A 27,324-nucleotide genomic window follows, 5' to 3' on the forward strand; every position below is an offset into this window, starting at 1 on the left:
TATTGGCCACCCAGTTAAAAAAAGGCACAGAATTTTGTTCTCAGCTGCATATCAGGCTCTGACAGGTCTGGCATTCATGTAAGCATGAACAGAACTTGGTCCTAAGATTATATGAGGAATAAGTGATCCTAAACCTGAAATTTCTTAGGTGTTTTATGAAGAAGAATGGTTTTCAGAGATGTAACATGGTCTTTTTTCCTGTAAGTTATTATTGTAGACTGATGCTGTTTTAAATGCAAAGGGCTTCAGGATTTTTTGAGATTTCAGTTGCATAGGAGCTGAACTCCTGCATCTCATGTGCTTTGCATGTGCTGTGAATTGGGTTATCCTGATGCTTTTAATTAGTGCTGCTTCCAGCCATTTTTATAACAATGTAGGTGATAATTATATTAACTATTACATCAGCATAACATTATTTGTTATAATCATACTATGGTTCTTTGTTGAAATGATGGTGATGTCTGACAATATTAGGTAAAGCCAGCAATTAATGTCACCTACTAACAGGTTTCATGGTTGTAGTGTGCTTCTTGTTCTGGGTACGTCCCAGCCATACCCAACGTTTTGTCAATTCAGCTTTGCAAGCACGTATTTTTCATCTTTGTTTTATTTTACCTTATGATATTTGTTTCAATTACATGAAATGGGGTTGTATCATGGGGGCAGGAATGAGCTACTGAGGGGACGGGAAGACTGGGCAAGGCAGAGCTCCTTGAGTCAGCTGTCACTTCTGGGGTCCCCACTGCAGGTTTCTTCCCCCTGCAATCAGCTTTGCACAAGCAACACATACAAATCAATTGCATTCCACATTAAAATTCTGGACCACGTGAAGTCCTGCAAAGCAGTGATGCAACTCAGTGATTCAAATGACAGGCTCAGTAATTTACTTGCTCTCATTCCCCACTTAATTCTTTAGAAGAGCAACTGCTCTGTGTTCATTTAAGAATGCATGAATTCAACTCGGAAGTAGTATTGGGCAAACAAAAGGCAGCAGAGTTACTGCTCCATTTTCCCCTTCACTGATCAAGAGTATTTACAAAAAAAAGAAAAAAGTAATTTGCAAAGAGTTTTGTTTAGTACTGTTTAGTCAGAAAGAAGAAATAGAGTAAGCACAAGTCATTAAATATCCTTTTAATCATTAAAGGAAATGTGCTGTGGATCCGAAAGTAATCACCTGTGCTGTTTTGTACTGGTGGGTTTTTTTACAAGCTGACGTACAACGAATTGAAATAAACTGGCATAATCAGAATTTTTTAAAGCCATCATCTTTCAGGAACCACTTTTCTGTCACTAAAAGCTTTTATGATTTCCACTGGATCAGGCTTAATTAAGGTGATAATTGTTCCATTTCAGACTGGGAAGACCCCTGAGTGGATAGCTCTGTAATTTTCAGCAAGGCTTTCTTTGATCTCCATTTGTTTCTGTAAAGTCTTCGTACTGGCCAGATTTACCCAGAGGAAGATTTCTACTGTTACAAATGGATGAATTAGAAATTGAAATTAGGCATTGCATGATACTTGGGTTTTTCTTTTGTTTATTTCAGAGCCTCAAAACTCTGGAGGACAAATTTGGCTCTCAGCTGTACTAATGGGATCACACTGCTGTGTGTTGAGAGCACAAGTTGTCCTGAATCTCTGTTGATGTGCAATTTCCAACCAGGCACATCAGCAAAAACAAACCCAGCCAAGCCAGGCTCTAAGCAGCCTGGTTCTGTGAGCTTTCTTTGCAGTGATGCAGAGTTCACCAATTCCAGCTCACTGCTGCAGACTGCCTGCCAAGCCCCAGTTCTGTCAGGATGGGACTATACAGGTCCAGGCTGTATCAGGATGCAGTCCTTCACAAGTCTTGTTCCCTGGGGTTGGTCCTGCTCATCTGAAGCTTGGTTGTATTTCACTGTGGTGTCAGCACTGTCTGACTGCAGAGCCCATGCTCCTCTTATACAAGTAACCATTAGCCTCATCCTTTTCAGCCTTGTTTGACATGGAAATGTCACGTGACAATGATCTCCAATCTGTAAGGAAAACATCATCTCCTGAGTATTTCTACAAGACTTCAGAGTCTTCTACCATCTAACAGCTGCTCTTGCAAAGCTGCCAGTATGTGCTTCACTTCACTGAAAAAGGACTAACCCACATTTCTGGAGCCAGTCCTTCCAGTTTTCCACTACTGACTAATGCTCACTCCTTTAGTTTGGTTGGTTTTACAGGAGCTGTTTAAGAGATAAATGAGGGTTTTTTCACAGGCATTTTCTTCATTTTTTTTCCCTTGTTCTGTCGCTAACTTGTTTTTTCTATTCTGTCTTTAATCTGCTCTCTTTATGGACTCAGCTTCAGAAAAGGGAGCGCTCTTGCAGGGCCTATGTCCAGGTATTTCTTGTGTTTTTAATACACGTGTCCAGTTGTTTGACTGAATGACTGTGAAGTGGGTCTTGTCTCTGTGAATAATCTGATTATTACCACCTTTGTGGCAGCAAGTTCTAAGGTTAAGGTTACAGGATAATAATGTCATTTTTTACCTCACTGACCTGCCCCATTTCTCTCAGACTTGACAAAAATTTGGGACAAAATCTCTGAACCAGAAAATGGAAAAAACACAAGAGAGATCTGACAAGTTTCATCTGGCCATCTGAATGAACAGCACAGTATGGAGATGTGCAAGTAAAGAATGCAAAACTGCTGCTCACAGAGGTGTCTCCAGACCAACTGGATTTTGCTTACAGCATGTCATTCATGTTACTGCCACCTGCATTTCCTTAGTTTTCCTTCTTCCCCTTTTACACTTCTAAATTCAGAGCAATTCAAAGTGGCAGCACTTTGCATGAGGGAGGAGGTAGAATTGTAATGAAATGCAGAGTGTCTCACAGAGAGATGTTGGAAGGAGGAGAGTGCTGCAAACAATGCATAGGGTGATGAACATAACATCTCATGAAGTTCACCCAGGTCTGGCCTGACTTTCATAGGCTTACGTTGTGTTTGATGTGAACAAAGTCAAGCCCCAGCATTCTGGAAAGATCACACTTGTGGGCTTTTCAGGAGTGGGACCTTGGGTTATCTTATTAATCCTGTCACCTTGCCTTATAGCATTTGCTCCAGTGTTTTTTTATATAAATCTGTTTGTATTCTGTAGGTCAGTTAATGCTGCTCTAAGAAATGTGAATGTTTTACCTTCTAATCTATGTCTTGTGCTTGTGAATGTTGATATTGTTCTTATGGGTGGTTGATCGTTATTTATATGTATATGTGTGACAGGCATAAATGAACTCTATGTTTCTGGAGGGGACTGTCTGTACCTGCATTTTCCTGCAAAATTCCACTCCCTACAGTCTGTACTGACTTTATTTTGTAAGCGGATATTTCATTTAGCAAATGGGATTAGATGGTCTGGATTTCTAGGATGTTAGAAATAAAACAGTACCCCTCTGTGCTGGTAAGCTGTCTTCCCTTTGGAAAATGTCACAAGAGAAAGTCACCTTTTCCTTTCCAAATACATTAATGGATAAAGATGAGTTATGGAGTTACATGTCCCTTGTCTGGGATCCCAGAGAAAGCAACTAGCAGGCATTTGAAGGAATTTAGGAAAGTTTGCAGTGCAGTGCTCACTCCCAAGCTAGCTACTTTGTGTACTGCTACCACTGGAAACGTGGTGAGACTTCCTTGACTCTGGGCTGCACAGTCCTGTTGGGGACATTGGGTGCTACATGATCCATAGCTGTCATTTTCCCTGGCTGCACAGGCATTCTCCACAGAGTCGATGCACACTCCTGCTGTTGTGTTTTTTCAAACAGTAGCAATTGGTGAGTTTAATATACCCTACAGAAAGCTTGGCCTTGATAGAATAAAGCCTGAATACTCTGCAAAAACTTCAGCTTACCCTTAATTTCAAGGACTCCTTTCCTTTCACTTGGAAAGGTTGCTTGCACGTTTAAGCATTAATCATGCATCTACTTCAGTAGATAAAAAACGGTGAAAGCTCATTGCTTGAGCTGTTACGTATGGATATGGACAAATCTGGTACATATATTGAAGAGGACAGTCCTGTAAAAGAGGGCTTGAAGAATGAATTAGATTACCTAATTGAACCTTTCCAGCTCTGCTTTGTACTATATGGAGGTAAAGTAACATATCTTGACATATTCTCATACAGTATGCTTCCATTTGGAGAATTGTGTGGCTAAAGTCATAAAAAAAATCTAGTGAGGGAGAGGTTGTCTGTAATAGCAATTAGATGTGACTGCACATAGTCGTGTTACAGGCTACTCAAACTTTACCAGGAATTGAAATGGATGGGTTGGCTGAGGGAATTTAGCAGAGATTTTCCAACAAATCTTAAGTGGTGACCCCCAGGGCTCTGTAAAGTCAATGGAACTTAGGAAGTCACTGGGGCATATGGCATTGATGGCAGAGAAATAGAGTGTTTAACTTTGCTGACATGATCTGCTCATGCTGATCCCATTATTGTGAAGAGCATCCGTGGCTGAATTTGGCTCAGAGGGCTGGAAGTGTACCTTCATTTCTATGTTCCCTAGACAAAGGAAGGTGCAGTATGAAGTTTATGTGAGAGATGTCCAGGAACTGTGAATATCAAAAGTGATTTTGAGGAAAGGTGGTTTTTTTGGAAGGAGGACGGTGACCTGAGAAGATAATAATTGCTAAAATCAGTCTTACTGTTTTCTTTCAGCTAACCAATTTAAGGAGCCATGACAGAACCCCTGTAGCAACTGGTGTATAAAGTCTTCTTAAGCCCAAAATAAATTACTATAAATAAATATGCAAAGTGGATGGTGAAATTTTGCAAGTTATTCAAACATAAAACTGGGAATGCATTATAAGATTATCACCTCATCTCTTTGGGTACCTTTAAAACAAACATGGATTTAATTTGTTCATTTTCACAGTATTTGTTGAGTTAAAAGCTCAGGGATTTTATGACTGGAGATAGAGGTTAAAAATGCTGCTTCTTTAGTTTCACATGTGGTAAATGATCTTTTTTGCCTCAAAAATCCAGCAAGAACCAACCCGGCAGGTGGCATGATAAATACATATTAATATAGTGACTGGACAGTTGCTGGAAGATTTTTCAGTCACGGTGATAACTAAGAAACTGCTAGGTGGGTTTTAATTTGTGATACTAATTAATAGTCAGCTGAGACTGAGCTGGCCAAGGTGTATATAAAGGTGGCAGAGTGGCCTCAGGAAGGTACTCCATTAGCAAAGAGGGTGGCCTTCTAGAGAGCAGAGATCTACATCTCCTATGCCCACCTTTCTGAAGATTTTGCACTCTATTTTGGAAAGGGGATGGAAAAGTCATCATGTGGGAGAATGAGTCACAGCGGGTGATGCATTTGATTAGCATAGCTTGGTTTGGTGGCTGGTCTGTGATGTAAGCTAGTATGAATTTTCTTCCATTTTTTTCAGAATTTATGTTTGTTCATTTTCCAAAAGTTGTTGTCCTTCAACTGAAGCATTGGAGTTGTAGAAAACAGAAATCATTTTCCTTTTGGGGATTGTGAAACTGGGTTTGGTGTCACAGATATCTTCCATGCCCCTCAACTAGTGTCATGTGTTCAATATGTCTCAGCTCCCCAACATAAAATGCCATGGATGCAATTCTCCTGTCCTGTAGGAACAGAGGTGGGGTAGTAAAAGGAAATAAAAAGTCTAAGTACTCACACAATGTAGTAAGTGAGGCTGTATTAAAAGAGAAAACTTAAACATGGGGAAAAATGAGGGAATTTTGCTGATTTAGTAACTGGAAACACAGGTTTTATTAAAGGTTCATACCACACCCATGCTTGCAGTCTTTTTATCATGTTCATGCATCTGATTACAAAGTCTGAGGTCACCTGCTTGTTTCACTTGGATTTGTGGGCTGCAGCTCTGGGGCATCAGGAGGCCAAAGAATTTCCTTGCAGTGCCAAACCAGAGGCCTCTTCCCATGTAAAATTGCATTTGCATTTGGAATGAGGATCTTGGAAGACAAAAACTTCACAGGGTTCCCAATCTTTTGGTTTATTTTGTAAAGTCAGTATGAGTGGTTTTACAGCTGGAGGCTGGTGAATACAACAGATAGTGTGACTAGCAGCTTTGTGGAAAGGGTGGAAGGAGGCAGCAGAGGGTTGCTTTTGCAGCATCTTTCTCATCTAATGGAGTTTGCTGCTCTTGGTTCCTTCCATCCTCTGAGCTGTCCTGTAAATCAGCTTGCCCTCTTTTGTAGCTCTGCACTGGTCTGGATAGCAAATGGCAAAGATTATGGAGGTGCCACCTGCTCTGTGGTAATTACAAGAATTTCTAGGTGCAGGTGTCATCAGAGACATACACAAAGCTGGTGCTGAGAGGATGGCAAGCTCCCTGTAGCAGACAGTGGCAGGAGGTTGCAGAGTTGTCCTTCTGGTTCTCCTGCAAGTTTTCTGAACGCTTCTTGTTTGAAACATGGGCTGTTTGAATTGATGCACTAAGCAAAAATTGAAAGGCTTTCCTCAGAGGATTCAAGGCATTAAGTTTAGACCTGAGCAGAAGAGACTTTATTTTTTTTTTCTTTGCTAACCTAGTGGTACTGACCAGATAAAAGGTGCATCTGGGACTTAGCCAGTACTATTTAAAGTGGATTAATTCTGTTTGTCCTAGTTCTCTCTTGCTTGCATGATTGGTCACAGCTTCCATGAAGACTAAACTAAAGAAACTTGTAGCTCTGAGAAGGAGCACAAATTGAATTATGCTGTGTTTGCTTGTGTTCTTGTTGCCCCTCTGTCAAGAAAGACTCTAACCACCATTTATACAAAAAAGAGGCAAATTAATGAAGGTTTTCAAGTTCCTTGTTTGGTCACTTAATTGGCTGTATGACAAAGAGCTCTGCCGTGTGTGTCAAACAACTCTGAGAGTTCTCTGGTGATTTATGCATTGCTTGACTCCTGATGCTGTTCTGCACAGCCCATCAGGCGAGGTATCATTGTTAAAGTGGCTGAAATAAACTAGCTAGCAGTGAGCATACAATGTTGTATATTACCTATAGCTACAGGGAGTACTTTTAGCTGCTTTTTCAAGAGATCGAGATGTTTGCCCATCAGCATCAAAGTGCCTAAAACTTTCATTTAATATAATTAAAAGGACATCTGAAAGAAGTGTGACTCGCAGTGAAGTTCAGTGGTTTGGTAGTCCTTTGTTAAAACTCTGTGAACTTAATATACTTCACAGCTTGAGAAACCTGCACTTGATTTGTGTCAGCAAGAGTGAAACTAGAAATCCTCACCCTGCATGTTTCTGCTGCGGTGAGCCTGTTGTTAAGGGAGAGGAGTATCAAAGCAGCAGCCTTGGGTTTCTGACCAGACTCCAAAATTCATTGCATAAATGTTAAAAAGGAAGGTGACCCCATGTTCATCCACCTACAACTCATCTACACCTATGGTTAGGTTCTCACATGGCAAAACTAAGAAAAAAAATCTAGTGTTTTCTGTGTTGCTCTGTGCTTACTCTCTGCTTGAGTCTGAGTCACTCCTGGTACCTGATGTCACTGATAAAAAGTCTGAATGTAAATTGCCATAGGGAGCAGCAGGAGATGTCCCTTTGATTTGAACCACTGGAGGAAAGGATGAGTCCCACAGACTCCCCAGGAGGTTTCTTGAAGGCTGTGGATATTCTGTCAGAGGCATTTTCCTTTGTTGCTACAGCCTTGCTTGCTTCCCTAGTGTAATTACTCTAGCAGTTGCTGGTATGGTTTAATATCCCAAACAGTAAGGCAGCAAATACAGATGATTCATAAATGCAGTTCTCAGCTTATTCTGTGGGAAAGATCTCATTAGATGAAATAGATCGTATGTTATTTCCTTCTTCCCAATCAATTCCTTTTATGTCAGTTCTATGGATGCCTTCTGACCTTAAAATATTCTTCCTCATGTAGTAAGTAAAGCAAAACCATAACCTGTAATTTGTAACCTTGTTCTGTTTCTCATATCGCCTATTATTTTTTGCATGCTCCCATTAGGAGATTATTGGTAGTTCAAGGCCAAGATTGCAAACCTTGCATACCTAGTAAAAGACCATTAATTCTATAGTTAAGCATTTTGTAGATGACCTAATTTTAATAAAGGTCAGTGCCTTTCTTCTCACTACAGTGAGTTCTCAGCACTGCTGGAATTCAGGCCATTTCTGAGTCAGTACAGTTCCTGTAGCCACAGCAAAAACATTTTCTGTATAGTTGAAGAAAAAGGGTTGCATGCTCTCTTTTGGGAGCCTTTGCTCTCAGTCTCTGGAGCAATTTTAGAAATCCTTCTGCATGGTTACAGGAAGTTCTCTTCTTGTCTTTGCCATGAGTACTAGGCTGTGTCTCAGTTCACCAAAATTGACGCCATCTGTTGCCAGTCATCACTCTGGTACCAGATGTAGGTTAGTGCTTCTGGCTTAGTTTTGAAGGCAGAAGCAAAGATTAGCAGTAGATATTCTAATGATTTATTTATTTTCAAGCACTCACTGTGGCTGAATATGTTTCAGTCTAAATATGTTTGTCCATTCCACTAAATGTTAGAACAGTTTTGTGATGACCATGTTGCTTTTTTAAAAAACATTAGACAGTGGCTGGGCTTCCCTGTAAGAAATTGTCTCCATTGTGTTTCCTGATGCTTTGACCAGAGGCAAATTTTGATTTAAACGAATAAATGGCAAGGAAAGAAATCATCCAAGAATGAAGAGCCTTGTCAGACAGATTTGAAGGCACTTTTCAGCTAAGAAGTAGGATTTAAAGCCATCATGTAGCCAAATGGCATTTTCTTTGTTTAAGAAGCTGAAGAAATGACATGTGCATCTCTTTTTGTTCTGAAGTCCCACACAGCGGATGAGTGTAATCATTTGATCGATGACCTCTGTGTAGTGGGATTGAGGTGCTGTTCATTTGCCACTCCAAAAAGACATGTCATTTCCTCAACTGGTCCCTTTCAATGCAATAACCTTTCCAGAAGTTTTTGTGTTCCCACATCCATACTTTCATGCTGGTCCTCTCGTCCTACTGTACCAGCTACATTCAGAGTTAATGGGAGTTTCTCTTGTACTGATGCTTTTTCTGGCCAGAGGCAAGAATCAAACAACTTCCAGCACAACTTGTCGTCAATGGCATTGATTGTGCCTTTAACTCAATTAGTTTAGAGTCTTGCAAATATTGATAGCTTAAGAAAAGGGTTTGTTTTAGCACTGGGTGCTTAATACGAATACAGAGCAAAACCAGCTATTCTTGAGGAAGGAGACAAGTAAGCTTTTTTCAAGTACCGCTGCTTTCCAGTCAGAAAAAAAGGAAAAAAGAGCATAACATTGTGATCATTGTACCATATCAACATTTCAGTGCATCTGATCTCTGATGGGTTTTTCATTTGCACTGTAAACTGTAAGTCTGAAAGGGGTTTTGTGCTTTTTTCTCTGCTGATTTGCCATAAAACCTCAAGCTGTTATAAAAAGTGGATGAGTTATGTGTTTTCATTTTTCAAATAAAGACAACGCATTTCTTTGGGAGCTGTATGAGGAGACCTCAGGCAGGTCCAGAAACTCAGGCCTTAAGCAAGGCCTGAGGCTGTGCCTGTATGATTGTACTCTGCAGGTTGAGCACTGCTGTTCTCAGGAAGGATGAGTCAATCTCTTTGGATGAGACTGCTGGCAAACACCTTTGGCACAGGGTACCAAAGCACTGCTTGCTTCATGCACCAGCCATGATTTTAGCCTACCTATGCAAAACCTCGTGGCTGTAGCTCCATATATCCTAATTTTTGAAAGTGCACTGTATGAGATATTCCTGTGAGATCAAGGAAGTGTTAGCAGTATGAGACAGGGCTTTGCAAGTTATAAAATTCAGATGTTTTAATTAGAGATGTCATTGCAAAAGTGGTACTTTATTGCACTGTGCCACTACCCTTATTCTCCCAAAGCTGCTATAGGAGGTAAGTCCTTGATGTAAGTTTCATGCTAAATAAAGTGTACAGTGTGTTCAGTCTCTTCCTAAGGAGATGCTCCTTTGTAAGGAAGGACAAACCGAATATTTGAAAATTACTGAACAGAAGAATTCAACCCATATTCCCTGTAGGACCTGCTGGTATTCACTTGCCAAAAAGCAGTATTTTCTCCAGCTGTAGGTTTGTTGGGATTGTTTGATCTTCCATCCGCTGCTCAGCAAGAGGCCAAAATTAACAATAAAGGCTTAAAGAGATCCTAACTCTAGGAAAGCTGCTGGTTTTCTAAGGTTAGGGTTGCTACATACCTCTAACCTCCTAGTACCTCCTTGAGTACCTCAGTCCAGTCTCCAAGTGATTTTCAGTGCTAAGTCTCAGTTAAAGAGACTTAGAGACAAATAGACAATAAAGAGACAATTTTTACATTGCAAAATTTGTTTTAATCAAAGAGCGGTATCTTGGATGTTGGTAGAGTAAGAGAAAAATAAATAGATATGGTGTCACTGGATATATACAGAGTTCAAACCTCCTAGGTTTAAACTGTGTGCCAGATAGCCAGGTACTCTCACCAGACGTTTCTAGAGGGAGAGAAGAGAAGAGAAAAATAAATGAACAAGCAAAATTCAGTTTAATGCAATGTAGCAGCTGTCACAAAGGAAATCAATGGGATATGTGCAACTGGCCTTTTAGTAATGCATAATTACTGTAAGGCTTCTAATTAGTTTCCTTTTTACATTGCATCTTTTAATACCAATTTGTAAGAGTCTAAGAAGGAAGGCTTACATTTTGTTTCTTCTTTGTAACCTCAGGATAGAACTAAGAAACCATGAGCACATGCCCTTACTTGGGAAGAACCTCTGTCTGCAATTTATTAACATTTATTTGCATTGAACATACAATCTGTGGTTCTATATAACCACATAATGAAAGGCATCACTGTCATGGAATTTGTCTTTTGTGCTCAACAGGGTCTTGCTCTTCTCTTGATGTCTAGTTGCAGTCACTGCTGAGGACATGAAAGGTCCACTGTGTCTAATGTTCTGTGACCCAGGATGATTGTTCTTTACAGGCTGGTAATTAGAGGGTTTGGCTTTGCATGTATAGATACCCTGACATCACAGAGAGCATAAAGCTCATGTGTACCTCAGCACAGAAAAATGGAAAGTCTGCCTTCTTGGCTCCCTTCTGCCATGCCCTTCTTCCCTCATTTGATCTTAGCCTACAAACAAGCGAGATGTGCTTTATGAAAGCTTTCTCTTGATCTAATTTGAGTTACTTTTGTCCATCTCCTGGTGCATCTGTGTGCTTGTGCTGTCTACTCTTTAAGTCCAAGCAATCACAGCATTGGTTTGGTGCCGTGCTGTGCATGGTGTTGATGTATGTTTGAGCTCCAAGCCCTACATTTTTATTTGCAAGAAGCTTAGCTGAGTTGCATTTGGAAGAAAGATCAGGCAGAGGAAGAAGAAATCACAGGAGAGGTAGTTCTTTAGCTTGGGAAGCAAGAACAGGGTCTTCAGTGGAGGTCATGCAGCATTCTGTAGTAGGTGTTCAGTTCTTTATGGATAGGTTTTATCTCATGTGATTTTGGGTAAAATGGGGATAATCCTTGGGGTAGTTTCTTCTACTTTCAGTGGGGAGAGAGAAACTAGAGAGTATCTGGGCTCCTTACTTGGCTGCATGTTAAATGCTAGAAGTGGGGTGAGATGAAACTAGGTCAGAACTTTCCCATCTCCCTCTGGAAGTCCCCACCTTTTATCAGGATCCCCAGGGATCTCAGGTAAAACCTATCATGCCATCAGCTCCCAAGCACACCTATCCCATGCCTTCTGCATTTTGAAGGTTTTTTTCTAAAAGCTAATCCTCCTCCAGATGGTCACTGAGAAGCTTTCCTGGAGGTTTGGCACAGCTGTTTGGAGCTTCATCAGACCACAAAGTCATTGGACCAGGTGCCAAACCCACATAAATCACAAAGGCTCAGCTTAAATGTAAAGACACAGGCCTATCCTTGTGTCTGCTTTCCCACAACTCCCACTCCCCTGCCCAACATTTCCCAGTTGGCATCTCTGTCTCACAAGGCACTGTTGCTATAACAGCTGTTTTGTTTCATTCAAACACCTACCTCAGCTCCTGTCCAAAACGCAAACATTTCATTAGCACCTCATCTCCTTGGCTCCAGCCCATAGCACTCGGCCATAATGAAGTGCTGCACTCAGAAATATGTGGGGAACACTTGATTAATGCACTGAGACAGGTGAGGGGAGTGACCCTCTGGGAAAAGCTAGGGACTAAATTAATCTTGGATGTAATGCCAACAAAAACAGCCTACCAGCTTCGTTCAGATACATGGTAAGGACATGACCCAAAGTCCTTGGAAATCTTCCTGGAGTTTTGTGTTTGACCCCAGACCCAAAGTGAGGTGAAGTGGCTGGTTTCAGGTTAGTCACTTCAAGAGGATGGATGCTCAGCATTGGGTGGGGAGTGTGCATGGTTCAGGAAGCGGTACATTAGGCTTAATTGGTATTTTCTCTCAAACTTGCATGCACACATATGTGCACATCTGAAAAAAAAGTACGAGTGCATTAGATAATTTTTTTTTTTCTGAGGGAAAGACTCTGCAGCAGATGTTTCACCATAACACAAATATTTTAGCATCTGTTTCATATTCTGATGAATAGACATTACCTTTCTGTCCAGAGCCAGGAGCTGGATCTGCTGCAAAGACATTTTACACCATTCAGATATTGATAAAAGTATGCAGGATGCTGTTTTAGCAGAGAATTTAAGACACCGACAGGAGCTGAGCTAAATAGAGGTAAGGCAAATTGTGTGATAACATGGAAAGGGGAGAAAAATCCTCATTTTCTGCTTTCCAGGCATAAAAGGTCTTTACAAGAAAACACCATGTTGTGTAGAAGCTGCACCACAAAATAATCAAGCTTTTTGGTCACTGGAAAAGAACACCACGTATTTTTTTGCCTGTGAAGAGATAAACTACCAACGTATACTACAAAATTTTATTAAAAGCTGCAGAGATCAGGCTTCCAAATTCTAAAACACAGAAAAATATCAGATTTAAATGCTATGGATTTTTCTGTTTCTTCTTGACTACTAATTTTAACCAGCTTGTTGTATGTACATGGCAAATGTGGTAAGATAATTTTCAGACTATTCAGGAAAATCAGTTTAATAATCAGTTTTAAAAATTGCTTTATGGTTATCAATTTCCACTTAAGACCAAATGAGTGAGGCATTCTGCTGATGGTATGAGATTTGGCATAAGAACAAATGAGTTAATTGACCATGAATAAATGTAACTGTGAAAGTAGGAGCTTTGTGCTGTCAGAGGAGCCCAATTATGGTGCAGTCTCCCAACAGGAAACCTGATGGTGTGAGAAACCTTCCAAACTCAAGGAAAGTATCTTTGCTGGGATTAAAAGCACCAACAGTGGCAGTTCTAGCTGCCTTTTTTCTCTTTGAACTTTGCTGTAATTGAAATGCTTGTTAAGGTCGTGTGGCTATAGCAATAAATTCTAGTTCGATGTGACCGTATCTTCCCATTGCTCATTTGTACCTGACCATGACTGGTGAGTGAGTCAGAATTCTCTGTGCCACATGTTGCCATTGTAGCACTCCTCCTGAGGGCTCTGCTGGGGAATGGGCCATGCAACAGCTTCTTTCCACCCATGGGTTTAGCAACTGTATCAGGGGTAAATACTGAAGTATTCCCATGACAGTGAGCCCATGGGGCACACTTTAAGCATGGAAAATGTTGAAGTCCCATGGGACTGTCATCAGCTTGCAGAACAGAGGTGTGGGTTTGATGCCTATGTGCTCAGCATACAGAAAATTATTACAAACAGCAATTTCATCTTGGATGGGAGGTTGGGTTCTGCAGTCAGCCTTAGGTGGCAGTGGAGGTGTTTCTCGTGGGGTAGGCCTGCCTGGTGACTAGACCCTAACCAGCTGAAGAAAGCATGATCCAAGTAGCTTATTTTTTATCCTTTTCCTCTGTACAATCAGTTCTATTAACTGGTACAGCTGGTCTCATTAAAAATGTTCACTGAAAAGTGGTTGAGTCAGCTCTGGTTAGTAACAAAGCAGAGAACTTAGGTTGAGAAAAGTCTTCAGTCTGGGTAAATTCTACTGCAGTAATTTTGCAGCCATGAGACCAGTGCAGTTTTGCATGATCCTGTGTGTGCATCCAGATTAACCTGTGGGAAGTTATCCATGGGAGAGCTCTTTGTGCATGGCAGCTCAGGGCAGAAGGTACACTGTAGGAGGGACTGAAGCAGTTTCCGCAGGGCTGACTCCTTCCTGAATGCAGTGATTTGAAATGTAGTGTCTTATCTAAATCTCTATGGGCACCTGCTGCTACTCTGGATGAAGTGGTGTAACTCAGCTATCTCTGTGTCTTCATGGCTGCCTGCCAGAGGTTATGTGGTAGGAAATGTTTTAGGGAGCACAGCCTTTGCAGATACCAAATACCTTCGTTGAGTGCCCCAGCCCTACTCTTGAGTTCTGGTGCTGCAGATGGGGTTTTCCTGCATGTTTCCTTAACTGTCGTTTTCCTCCTTCCCCTCCTTCCCCACCTGCCCTAATTCCTTCTTTTTTGAAGCCCACAGCTGATGATTATGGAAGCAGAAAAGCACCATTCCCAGCCTGCATTTATAATAATATCAGTATTTCCTCCCTGTCCCATCTGACGGTACAGAAGCTGTCCTGCTCCATTGCAGCCTGCCCTAATGGGTGGGGCAAGGAGATGCTGTCATCCCCCTGTAAACTGATGTGTGTGGAGGATGGGACTAAGCATATGTCAGAGGTATGTGGTGCTTTAGTTTTGCTGGAGCTTTTTCTCACTCCATCCCTCTGCCTTGCAGGCCATGGTGGAGACGGTGAACAACCTCCTGCAGCCTCAGGCTCTGAACGCGTGGAGGGACCTGAATGCGAGCGAGCAGCAGCGTGCAGCCACCAAGTTGCTGGACACAGTGGAGGACAGTGCCTTCGTGCTGGCTGACAACCTGCTGAAGACAGACATTGTCCGGGAGAACACTGACAACATCCGTAAGGGGCAAATCCCATAAGTACCAAGAGCAGCCAGTGGAAGAGTAAACGCTGTGAAGCCCGGCTTTGGTCTTGGTCCCTAGATTAATTGGAGAGCGATTTGTTCGATAGGTCTTGGGCCTTTGTGTGAAGGACTTCAAAATGTTTCCAAAAGAGCCTAAAGGAATAAGGCAGCTCTCTACCCTTGAAATCCCATGGAAAATGAACGCCTGACCTGCCTTTATTACTCCTGGCTTTGAGGGTATAATCTGTGCTAGAGCAATGAGAGCACTGCTTCACAGGGGGATTGTTCATCGTAAGACAATTGTATTTCATTTCATACAAATTTGTGTCTTTATTCAGCTGACTGTTGATTTTAATTAAAAAACAAGCATGATGGAAAGCACCAGCATATGTAAAATGAGAACAACTCTTCTTTCTATTTCCATGAATACAGATCCTGAGCACTGATAACATTTACAGAAAGTACCAATCGCCAGTGGCAAAGAACTAGTATTCTCAGATTTTCATTTTAACCGTTGTCCTTAATATCCTGAGGTTCTTGTTTACAAGAATTGGTTGTCTTTTGTCTTCCACAGAGAGTAGAATTTATTTGCGTGCTTTTTTTTAAAATTAAATTTAAAACTTCTTCAGGGCAAAGATTTAAAAAGAAATAGGAGCCCAAACACATTCTAACAATGCGGTACTGTAATTCCCCTCCTCTCAGCTGGTTGGAACACCATTTTGTAGCTTTGAAATACTGTGTTGAAGATTATTTCAGCAGAGATTTTTTTCTTAGTGTCTGTCTCTCTTGCACACAGAGCTGGAAGTTGCGAGACTAAGCACAGATGGGAATCTGGAAGATCTGAAGTTTCCCCAGAACATGGGCCATGGGAGCACCATTCAGCTGTCAGCAAATACCTTGAAGCAAAATGGTCGAAATGGTAGGTCTGGTACCTCAGACCACATCAGCCTCATGAGGCAGTCATGCCTTAGGCATTGTTTTGTGTTTAACCATTATAAGTAAAGTATTAATTGCTATGTTAATATTTAAATTAACAGTGGTGTCATTTGTTCATGCCCTTGACTGCAAGCTACGTTGACTGACTGGGAATGTATTATATTGCTAAGTGATTCACAGCCTTCAAAAGTATTTTGTGATGTTAAAAATGCATCAGGTCCTTAAATTATAGGGCTTCTGTGGCACAGTGCTGAATCCAGAGAAGTGCTTTTAACTGCTGATTTCTGCAATAGGAGGCTTCAGATGGGATAAGAGGCTCATTTGAGTAAACTGCTTCACAGCAGGGTACCATACAAATATCTGAAGAAGTTCTGGGAAGAAACAATAGTAGCAAATATTAATAATGAGCCAACATGGCAGAAAAGGTTGATTAACTGTTATGAGTCTAAATCTTTAGTGCCTTTCTGTATCTTATGAACCTCCTGATACAGCATAAATTTTAGATGATGTTATATGTGAATGGTCTTCATCCTGCCAAGCCATTTATTTCCAGATCAGGAGTTTGAGCAGACATATTTGTTGATCTCTACAGCCTCACTGTAGACCAACTTTAAACTCATAGGCTTCTAGTGGTGGGCCCAACATCCTCCTATTTCTGAGTTCCTTTAAAATTTAATCTCTATGCAGGGGACAACACTCACATACAGGCTTTGATCACTGCAGGCAAAACACAGAATCATAGAATGGCTTGGCTTGGAAGAGACCTTTAAGATCATCTGGTTCCAACCCCCTTACCATGAACAGGGACACTTTCCGCTAGATTAAGTTGCTCAAGCCCCATCCAACCTGGCCTTGAACACTTCCAGGGATGAGGCATCCCCAGCCTCTCTGGACAGTCTGTGCCAGTGCTTCACCCTCCCCTGTATAAAGAAAAAAAAAACAACATGGAATGATAAGGCAGAATTACAACCAGACCAGATGTGTTAAAATTTCTAGAAATTTTAGACAAAGTTCGGTCTGGTGGTTCAGAAAGAAAGTCTTGCCATTGTCTTGCTTGCACATAGGATTTGAGGAGAATTATCTCTTTTAGAGACAGTTTAACACTCAAGATGTGTAGCAAAACTCCAACAGGGCAGGACTTTTACTCTGCTATCTATTGGCAGCAATGAAAGGAAAGTTTTGTATTTTGAAACACAGTTCTGTTCAAAGCAGAACCCTATCATTTTTCACCAGCTTGACACATGCCCAGAGGTCACCAAAGAGCCATGGAATTATCATAAAAGGATTTAGGTTGGGAGGAACCTTTGGAGTCATCAGTGCTTGACCTTCCTCAAATGCTGTGGTAATTCATATAGGAACAAAAACATATGTCTCCACAACTAATACATATGAAGGCAAACTAATCACATTCCATTCCTATTTATAGGCTGTGAAATAATGTGCAAAACAGAAGGCAAACTGGATGGTTTCAGTTAAAAACAGTTGGCTGGTAGACTCAGATTTCTGCAGGCTCTCTAATGGTGTTTTTCTGATTATCTGATTGGCAAATTAATGGAATGAATGTATTTTTAAATGAAATTTCTGAAATTTCGTTTTACTTGTCATGTGAGATTGAAATTCTGTTGGAAAGGTTTTGATTTCTTCTCCCAGATTTGTCCCTACACTTTCCTGAGATAATCTTAATTTATTACCAAACTAAATTATAGTTTTATATTGCATCTGTGCAACATGTCAGCTTGAAACATATTTCCCAGGTATATCCAGGAGAATAAAATTATGTCAGGTGGGAAATGGACCACCTGGCCTCTTTTTTTCTGAAGCCAGTTATAGCTACTGGTGCCAAAAATAAGCCCACCTTCCCTGTCTGTCTTCTGCTCATCTGTTTGCTTATTAAAGTTTCTTCTGGAAGAAGGAGCTCTGCCCTTCTTATCCAAGGACTGCTTGTTGCACCTCTTGGTGCTCACTGGAATTGGGAAGAGGTGCGTTTTCATATGCTGCATCCTGGTCCTTTCACATTTTCTCAGAGCAGGTTTGAAGTTGGTTAAGAGAAAAGATTTGCAATCTAAAAACCAAAAAGCCACCCCGATGACTCAACCTGGCTATCTAACCTCTTACCTTTCTCTAGGTGAGATCAGGGTGGCTTTTGTGCTATACAACAACCTGGGCACCTATCTCTCCACGGAGAATGCCAGCATGAAGTTGGGAACAGAAGCAATGTCAACCAATCACTCTGTCATTGTCAACTCTCCTGTCATCACGGCAGCAATAAATAAAGAGTTCAGCAATAAGGTTTACCTGGCTGATCCTGTGGTGTTCACTGTCAAGCACATCAAGGTGTGTGAGTTCAAAAAGCACTTCTCTTTTTTTTTTTTTTTTTTTTGTTTCTGAAATGAAATGATGCAAAAGTTGGCTGCTGTGAGGCCCCCAGCAGTCCTTGATTAGATTTTGAATTATACTTTTGTTCCTTTGCACTTTGTGTTATTTATGGAGAAGGTGTCCTTTGCATTGCATTAATAGAAGTAAAGAAGGTGTCTCCTTTGAACTGATGCCTATTGCTCGGTTGCTGACACGCATCATTCTGTAATTAAAAACTACCAATAAATTAGAATAGACCATAATGTTATTTTATCATGGTGGCAGGGGAGTTTAGAGGAAAGTGGAATTACAGTGAAAGAGGACAGCTAGTCCTCCTGCTAGCCAAGCTCAGTCGTTGCAAAAGTTGATTGCTTAAAGCAATTAATTTCTCTGCTCTGCAATGCAAATGAAGCAGTCTGGTTTTGAAGAGTTGGATTTAGTCAATGTCAGAAATTAATCAGAAATAAGAACAAAGAACTAAGTTTGCACTGGCAAAGAGTGCAGCAACAATCTAACTTTCTCTTGTACTGGCAAGTAGTACTTGATGTATAAACCACTACTAATTGTTTATCTAAAATTAAAAGGTGAGAGTTACAAAGAGTCTCAATAGTGCATTTAGAAATCTCTGAGAGCCTATCATTGTTACTGCATTTATTAATTTCTTCCCTGCAGCAGTCAGAAGAAAATTTTAACCCAAACTGTTCATTCTGGAGCTACACGAAGCGTACAATGACAGGGTATTGGTCCACCCAGGGTTGTCGCCTCCTGACAACTAACAAGACACACACCTCGTGCTCCTGCAACCACCTCACCAACTTTGCAGTCCTGATGGCACATGTGGAAGTTAAGGTAGGCATTGCAGATTCCCAGGCTGCCAATGCACTGGGCAGGAAAAGTAGTCAATGTATGGCACCATTTTGTTGCTACTAATGGAGCTGAGCAGGGAAGTTGCTGTGTGACAGTAACTCTGAAAGTAGAAAGCATCTGGTGTAAGTCTTCCTTCTGCTCTGTGGTGAAACAGGAAATAGTCACACCACTGCAAAGCCTGTCTTGGGTTCTTAGCATGGGCAGCTCTGAGCTGGGGATAGTGAGTGAGCAGGTTTAGCTGTTGCCATATCCTTTGCTAACTAGTACAGAACATCTCCTGGCTGGGTTCTTTCTCATAGGGTCCTCTCTGTGTCATCAGGGAGTAGCAAGGTGGGGGGACAGAAGTGTGCAGTCCATCTCGTGGGGTGCAAGGTTGGGTGTCCTGCTGGTGGCAGCTGCAGATACACTGCCACACATGTTTGTGTGAGGTGCGTGTGTGGAGCCAACAGTGTTTTCCTCCTTCCAACCAAGGGGAAAATACATTGTCTGCATCTCACTGTGTGACAGAGACATGCAGAGTGTGACACATGAGAGGGAAGCTTCTGATACCATCCTGTATAGACTGGGCATCTACTTGAGGCCAGTACATGACCAGCTGGTTCCCTTGCCCGCCTTTATGTCCGTGGTGTAAATCTAGCTTTTCACATGACTAACCCCACAGGAGCTAAAGTTGTTAATCCTGAAGGTAGATGTTCCTCATGGTAGCAGTGGTTTTGGGATTTAAGCACACATTTGGGATTTTACTCAAGAACAGGAGAATGGTTGAGATGATCCTCTATTTCCTGAGCTGCCTTGGCTGTCTTTGGTTGAGAACAGTCTAAACTGCTGGAGAAAGAAGAAAAGGCCCTGATGCTCAAAAGATTTTGGCCTAGTCATTTTCTTTATTGTGATCTCTCCATTTCATGTGCCTGGCACAGCAGCAAAATCCACAGCTCTGAGCTAGATATGGAATTGGCATCTTCCATGCAGGCAGAACTTTTCAGATTCACTTTCATGACCAGCATAACGACATTTTATGGCTTTAAAACTACTTTTTCTCAAGTAGTCTTCCAGTGTCACTGCTTTGTGTATTTCTGTTCCACTTAATAATCTGAAGAGGAATGTGAAGAGCTGCAATAAAATATATATTAAATAAGCATCATGTATGACAAAAGTTCTGCAAAAAAGAAATGGGAGCCTGGGGGCACATTTCATGCAACAGCTGGGTCCAGCTGAGAGGGGCAGGATATATCTGTTGCTCTTGCAAGTTGTGGTAACCACTTTATTCTGCTGGAGTCAGTCCTAGTCCAGGAAACACACCATTAAATGTTCGTGCCATTGTCCTGGGAGATGCCTGAAGAATAGGCCTATTCAAAGCACATATTTACACGTTAATGGCATTCTGCAGTCCAGGTCTGGTTTTGCCAGTTTCCTATAACTGCTTGAATTTTCATAAGAAATGTGTGTTTGGCTCATTATCACCCACCTGGTATTAACAGATATGCCTGAGTCGCTGAAGTCAGAGGCTGCAGCTGGGAAATGCAGATAGAGATCCACTCCACTGGTGTGTATGGGGGCGATCCCTACTGCCCGGTGCAGATACAGCCGAGTGCTCAGCAAGCCTCTTCTCAAACTGCAAATAGGTCAGCCTTGTCTGCACTTTCCATCCAAACCTTGTGAGACAAGTAGAGCTGCTGTTATCTCATCTTGCAGGAAAAGTATGTAAGATCCTTCCTTGCCCATGTTCATCCAGCAGGATGGAAAGAGCTGCAGCTGGAAGCTTCCTGAGTGCCAAGCAAGTGTGCTATTAGCTAGTGGCTGTTTTTGGGTGTTAACAACTGCCGTCAAGACTTTCAGGTCACGTTTTATCATTTGGCTGCAGCCAAAGTACCATTGCTGTCAGAGCCAAAGTGACTCCACTTTGTTGACTCTGATACAGCCGGACAGCTTCCTGGCATGTCCACTTCAGTGATCATCCTGGCCTGAGGGCAAAGGCATGGCAGGGTTTCCTCCCACATAACACAGACACATATTTCAGGTATAAATATACAGACATTTGCAACTTGTCCTGCCAGCTGCTTGTCACCTTGCTCTTCCTAGTTGCACTGTCTCACTCCATGGTGGAGGTGACTGTGTGGCTCTTGGCATAGAAGGTGGCTTATGTGACATTTCTTATGCCATTGTAATGAGTTGATTTTAAAGTCTTGGCAGCACAATACCTGCTAGTTTGGAAAAGTGGAGGTTTAGAAACAAATGGGAGTTGTCATTCATTGACTCACGCTCACTGCTCATAGATATGCTTTTGAGCCTTTTTTTATCTAGTGGCTGGTTCAAAAAGGCATTCCTCAGTCATTCCATGATCTGTTAGTGTCCTTGGAGGTGGAATGATCCTTGGGGAAATGATGTAGTGTGCTTCTGCAAGACCTCTTAGACCAGTGACCAGGATCTCTAAAAGGACTGTTGTCCTCACAATAAATAATAATATTCTGGGAGTTTTGCAACAGAAACTATTTTCTCCCATGATTGAGATTTGTAGTTTCCTGACTTCAGTTGTTTGGATTTTTGGATCTGTAGGCAACATTCTTTGCCTTAAAGAGTATCTACAGCACCCTTCCTAATGAGACTGAAAACTGGGCATCATGGGGAGCAGACATCATAGTCCTGCTAATCAAAAATGAGCACCAATTTGACAAGTGTCACATTTGCTCATGAATGATCTCCCTGCCTGGTAACTTGGCACAAGAGCATGTTCTCCAGAGGGGATCTCGGTGGCTGCTCTGTGAGTTCTGGGCTGCAGTTTAATTATTAGCAGAGTGTGTGTGGCAAGGTGGAACTGGAAGGTAGTGTCACTGAGGAGAGGTGATTGATGGCCATCTGGCTCTCCAGTGTGAAAAAGCAATGTGTCTTTGTACAGAGGGACAGAAAATGCCACCAGCTGACCATGGCAGCAGGGATTTATTGGTGTGCTTGAAGTAGAAGTTGCTGGAATCAATTCTGGTCTGACTAGGACAGTACCTGATTAAGAGGAGAATTTAATTTGAAGATGTTTTCTGCCTGTTAAAATAAGTTGGGCTTAGAGTTTTTTATTCACCCACTGGGGTAAAATAACAGTGTCCAAGGCCAAGAGTTGGCTGTGCACAGAAGCAGGATGCATAACTGCTGGGAAGAGCAGTGGGCCCTCACCTGCAAGTCCCCTTCCAGCCACTGTCCAGCCACATAAAAATGTGGTGGCTCCCATGCTGTGGAACAAATCCCATCATTAAATAAGCCACCCTACCTATGTAATTGCTGTAGAATTATTCAAAATTTACAAGTTGTTTTTTCATAAGCTTGTGCTTTGCATCATACTAATTACAGCAGATGCATCTTAAATGTATCATGGGGAAATTATGCAGCCAGAAAACAAGTTCAGAGTTGGTGGGAAAGTGCAATTAATAAAACCACCCAAACCAGAATAAGCAAAGGTGCCCCCAGGGTAGATAAATGTTGCTTATCAGTACGTAGTGAATGCCAGATCTTACTCTTCTTTTTAAATAAAAATAGAAAGGAGGAAAAAAAGAAAGGTATTTTGACTGTTGCAATTAATAGGAAAGTTTCAGGTGTTTTTCTTTACCACAAAGAGATTACACTGTGCTAATTATTTGGGGAGTGGAAGCATAAGGCAAGCTAAGGAGAGAAAGGAATAAAAATATATGAAGTCTAAGTGGAACGTAATAGTCCGTTGCCTAAAGAAGTAGAGGAGCAAGCTGGAGTTATTGCAGGCTGATCCTATGTTCTAAACTTCACGTAGCTCACACTGGCAAGTGCTAAGCCTTGATCTGTGTCTTGCTGCACCCTTCCTTTCTGGCTGAGAGCAGGGTGAATTTGAGCAAAGGTAGTAGCCATGGTGTGGTGGAACCATGTCCCAGCTGTCTCTCAGCACTGGGCTGATAGGACAGCACATCGCTGTGATAGCAGAAGCTGATGATGCTGCGACCAGGCTTTTAACAGAAGCTCACATTTCTGGCAGCTTGGCTGGGTGGATGTCTACACTATGTTTGGCACAACTGCTGTAGCTCATTTCTTCTGTTGGAGATGCCATGTGAGTAATCAGAGCTGCCTAAATCCAGCCATCGTGGGAGAGCAGGATGATGGATGCAATTATTTTTCCTAAGTCTCCTCTCCATGACTGAATTTGACCTTAGCTGCCTCTCAGTTGCAGTGGGGTTGGTGAGTTCAGTGGAAATAGTGGGCTCTTGCCACGTGTTGTATCTGCAGTAAAGCCTGTGACACATGGTGAGGTGAGGTCTGTATCCATTTCTCTATGCACACCTGTCCCCATACAGCTTTGTTCTGGCCACGGGGGTTTCTAGGATTCTAGGGGGTTGGTGAGTTCAGTGGAAATAGTGGGCTCTTGCCACGTGTTGTATCTGCAGTAGGGCCTGTGACACATGGTGAGGTGAGGTCTGTATCCATTTTTCTATGCACATCTGTCCCCATACAGCTTTGTTCTGGCCACGGGGGTTTCTAGGACTTAAAATGGCTGCTGCTTCTGGCAGTCACTGGAAGGCTGTTGCATTTCTGGGGAGAATTTTGTGGGAGAGAGTTCTGTTAGGAGGGCTTCATCTTGCTGAGGAGGGCAGAAGAGGAGGAAGCTCATATGTGTTGCCCATGCAGAAAATGAAGGCAGCTTTGTGGACTAAGGCAAGGAAAGAAAAGATGACTAAACCACCTTGTAGGAATGCTCAGGGATCTGAGCCTTGTTGTGAATGGCCGAAGTCAGAAGACATTAATATTGCACAGAGGCTTCAGGTGGGAATTTGCTCACTTTGTTCCTGGGTTAGGACCTGATGGTGCCAATGATTGCATCACCTTTGCATAGCCCAGAGGAAATGCATACCAGGTCCATGGGTGCTGTATTCACTGTGGAGCACAGGTGCCTACCTCCCTGGGTACATCATTGGGGAAGATGGAGAGGATGGGTGCTAAAGCAAACGGTCATAGTCCTCTTGGCCACAGAAGGGGAAAAGCTCCCTTAAAGCCTCTCATGCTTTCATAGCCACAGCAGGTGATGCCTTTAGCCAGCTCGGATGTACTTCGGGAATCCTTGGGGTTTCCTCCCAGTCCATGTATGCCAGCTGGTGCTTTTGACACATCTACAAAACCATCTGCCTCTTCAGTAACTCTTTGCACACAGCCAACAAAGCATTACAGCCAGGTCATAGCAGTAAATCCTCTCACCACCAGAGATGGGGGGAAAAAGGGCAGAGAGACCCTGCATAGCTCCAAAAGACCTACAAATCAAAGAAACAGCATCAGCAATGCACAGAAGTTCAAACCTGTCCCACTTGGGTTTCTGCCCAGCCCAGCATTCTGCCAGCTCCCACCAGGCACTGAGCGGTCATATTTGAGCTAGTTTGATGACATTGTGTTTTTATTTACTGCTTGCTTATTCTTCCACCCCCAAAGATTACTTCTTCCATTCCTGGAAGGACAGATTAGGCAAAGGAATGTGTCCTTTGCTGCTAGCAGCTTCGTTTGGCTGCTGTTTTCTTCTGATGATGTTTTTAATAAGGGAGGAAATGGCTGTTCATCTCAGGGAGAGCCATTCTGTCATAAGCTGACATTCCCTGGGATTTGTTTTTATTAGCTCAGCTGTGGTGTACAGGCACTGCCAGAGCTGCTCATTGATTTTCCCAGCCTGGATAATATTGGGGCTGCCTGCTCACCCTGCTGCATTTGCGACCAGTGTTCCTGTAACTCCTCCTGCACAAATCCCTGTCAGCACTCTCCTCCTACTGCTCCTGGCCCCACTGGAACAAAACCAGGTCTTTATCCCAAAGCCAGAGACATCTCTTTTCACTGGGCTTTATGTTTACTAAATCATAAATGTAAAGCAAACTTACTATAGAAACCCTGTCACTGAAGTGTTTTGGTTTTTGTTTTTTCTTCAATTACTTAGTAAGTTGCTCCTGTGCTAAAAATAATCTGTGTGTCAGCTTATTCTGTGAAGTGAGTGTAGCTTAGTGGTAACAAACCTCAGTGTCTTGCATGCTATGCCATGTAGCACCAGTCTCGAGAGCCATGGTGCATTTGGGCAAGGAGTTGTTTGGTTGATGCTGTCAGGAATTGTCTCTTGGACTGATATCTGGTATTTCTCATGGACTCTTCGGGTTGCCCAAGTATTTAGGAAAATAATTTAGAAGCAAGAGGTGACTGTTGTCAATACACTGGTGGTCTCAGATGTATGTTGCATGCTTTAGAGACCCTAGGGCTTTCATGGTGCTGGAAAGATACTCCTAGGGATCTTTGGGAATGGCAGATCCCAGAGGGTCGTGATCAGTGGCGCAGAGTCTAGCTGGACCTGAGCAGGGAGATCAGACCAGACAACCCCACTGCTGGTCCCTTCCAACCTTCACCATGCTGTGATTCAGTGGTTAGCATGCACATCAAAGCTGTTTTATCATCAGTCAAAGAGTTTGGAACAGTGCTGGACAGGTAAAGAGAAGATTTGCTCTTCTTGTATTTTTCTATGGTTAAGAGACCAGGCTTGAAGGCTGAGACCTACATACAAAATCTTGGTGTGCCTTGTAGCATATTTAACCCTGGAACTCCATATACCAACTGTGTAAGCCAGGTTATACTGCTCCTTGTTTGTCACACAGCAATCAGGTGATAGCAAGGAAAAGCTCATGGCACTGGGAGAGGTTACCACTATTGTTCCCTTTCCTATATTATTCTGATTGCTGTAACATTGCAGTAATTTACAAGTTTCAGTCTACAGAAAAAGGCAAGTTGCCTTTTGTTGTAGTTGCTGGTGTAAAAGTTCTGGATGTGCCTGCCCTGATGGAGCAGTTGGCACTGCCATGGGAAGGATGCCAGTGCTTATCAAGTCTTCCCTGATCCATTGGCTCTGCAGTAGCACCTGAAATTGGGCATCTCAAACAGGCTGGAGTGTACCCAGCCTTTAAAATTCAGCTCACTTCTTCTCTTGGACTTTACTAGAAAAGCTACAAATTCATATTTTTTTCCCCTGAGGTGTTTTTAAATTGCTCTTGTTCCCAGTTCATTGTTATCATTCCTTTCCGTTTGTTCTTCTGTGAGTTTGTTGAGTTTGGGGAGGGAGTTTGTAATTATGGAGAAGTTGTTTTTATGGTTGTTTCCCAGCACTCCAGGGATAGTGTTATGTACATAAAATCAGTATTATCTTTATGATTAATATTAAAAAGAAAAGCAGTAAGAGTGATAATAATAATAATGATACAGCAGTGAAGCATATTTACTGCTAAGCATGGTGAGCTTCTTGGGCAAGCAGCCCTTCCCTGAAGAAGGCAAAGAACCTAGATGGTAGGATCCCTCTTCAAAAGTAAAAACATCTGCAATTCCTGCATCATGTCTTAGATTCAGCAGAGGTGGGATATTGTGATAAGAGGTGCAAGAGTTGGGACCTGTGAGACTTATCTCACTTAGGAGAAGAAGCCCTTGGAGAATTTTCCCTGCACCATTCTAAGCTTGTCTTGGGATGGATGAATCTGGCCACATTTGGGTGGGGTGTGTGCATCTGGCCACCGTCTGCCTGTTTTCTTTCTCCCTGCACCCACCTACATTAGCCGCCTTCTCCTGTTGCCCAGCCCAAGAGCTCTTGGTCCATTCAGCCTGGCAGGCCAAACTAATCAGATGAGGGTTTGTTCAGGGAGATGTTCTCCTGCCATTCCCCTGCAGCCTCAGACGAAAGAAAGAATGATTTGCAAGGTGCAAGGTTTGCATTAACATTTTTCCGCAGAGTTAAGAGGGATGGATGATCTGAAATGACACTGAAATAAAGCAACGCACAGCTGCCAGGGAAATGATGTGCTTCATCTTGTCAGGTTTCTGGGCGCTGCTGGATGAGCTGGCTGGAATAGGCATTTCTGTCATGAGCTACAGAAAGCACACAATGATTTCTTGTCTCCCTGTTGGACTTGTGACCTCTAGTTCCTTAGGTATCGGAAATAGTTGGAAAGAGATGCAAGGGGGTTTGGGCAAAGGAGCCCTCCATCTCTCCACCTCCAAGTCTTCCTGGAGACAAAACTTCCAGCATGGAAGGGATACAGCAGAGAATCACTCCCCATCTTTCATTATCATTTGATGCCTATCACTCATGCTGGTGAAGCCAAAGACCTGAAAGGTTTGAGGTGTTTCTTGTGGGTGCCGACATAGCAGAATGTTTATCAGGAAAGGC

The 27,324-nt window shown here is 42.3% G+C and overlaps 1 protein-coding gene across 2 annotated transcripts in view; it reads left to right on the plus strand.

Moving 5' to 3' along the window:
- The window catches only part of ADGRL3 (adhesion G protein-coupled receptor L3), a 487,040-nt gene that overhangs the window by 403,240 nt on the left and 56,476 nt on the right, over positions 1-27,324 (plus strand). Inside the window, exons 11-15 of one of the 2 annotated variants that reach the window (XM_053975251.1) lie at positions 2,328-2,366; positions 14,800-14,983; positions 15,784-15,906; positions 18,049-18,257; positions 18,951-19,127. In XM_053975251.1, coding sequence (XP_053831226.1) covers positions 2,328-2,366; positions 14,800-14,983; positions 15,784-15,906; positions 18,049-18,257; positions 18,951-19,127 — 732 coding nt within the window. The remainder of the gene's footprint in view (positions 1-2,327; positions 2,367-14,799; positions 14,984-15,783; positions 15,907-18,048; positions 18,258-18,950; positions 19,128-27,324) is intronic. The other variant, XM_053975252.1, reaches the window with a different exon arrangement.

Source organism: Vidua macroura, chromosome 4 (assembly GCF_024509145.1).
Source record: "Vidua macroura isolate BioBank_ID:100142 chromosome 4, ASM2450914v1, whole genome shotgun sequence".
Lineage (NCBI taxonomy): Eukaryota > Metazoa > Chordata > Aves > Passeriformes > Viduidae > Vidua > Vidua macroura.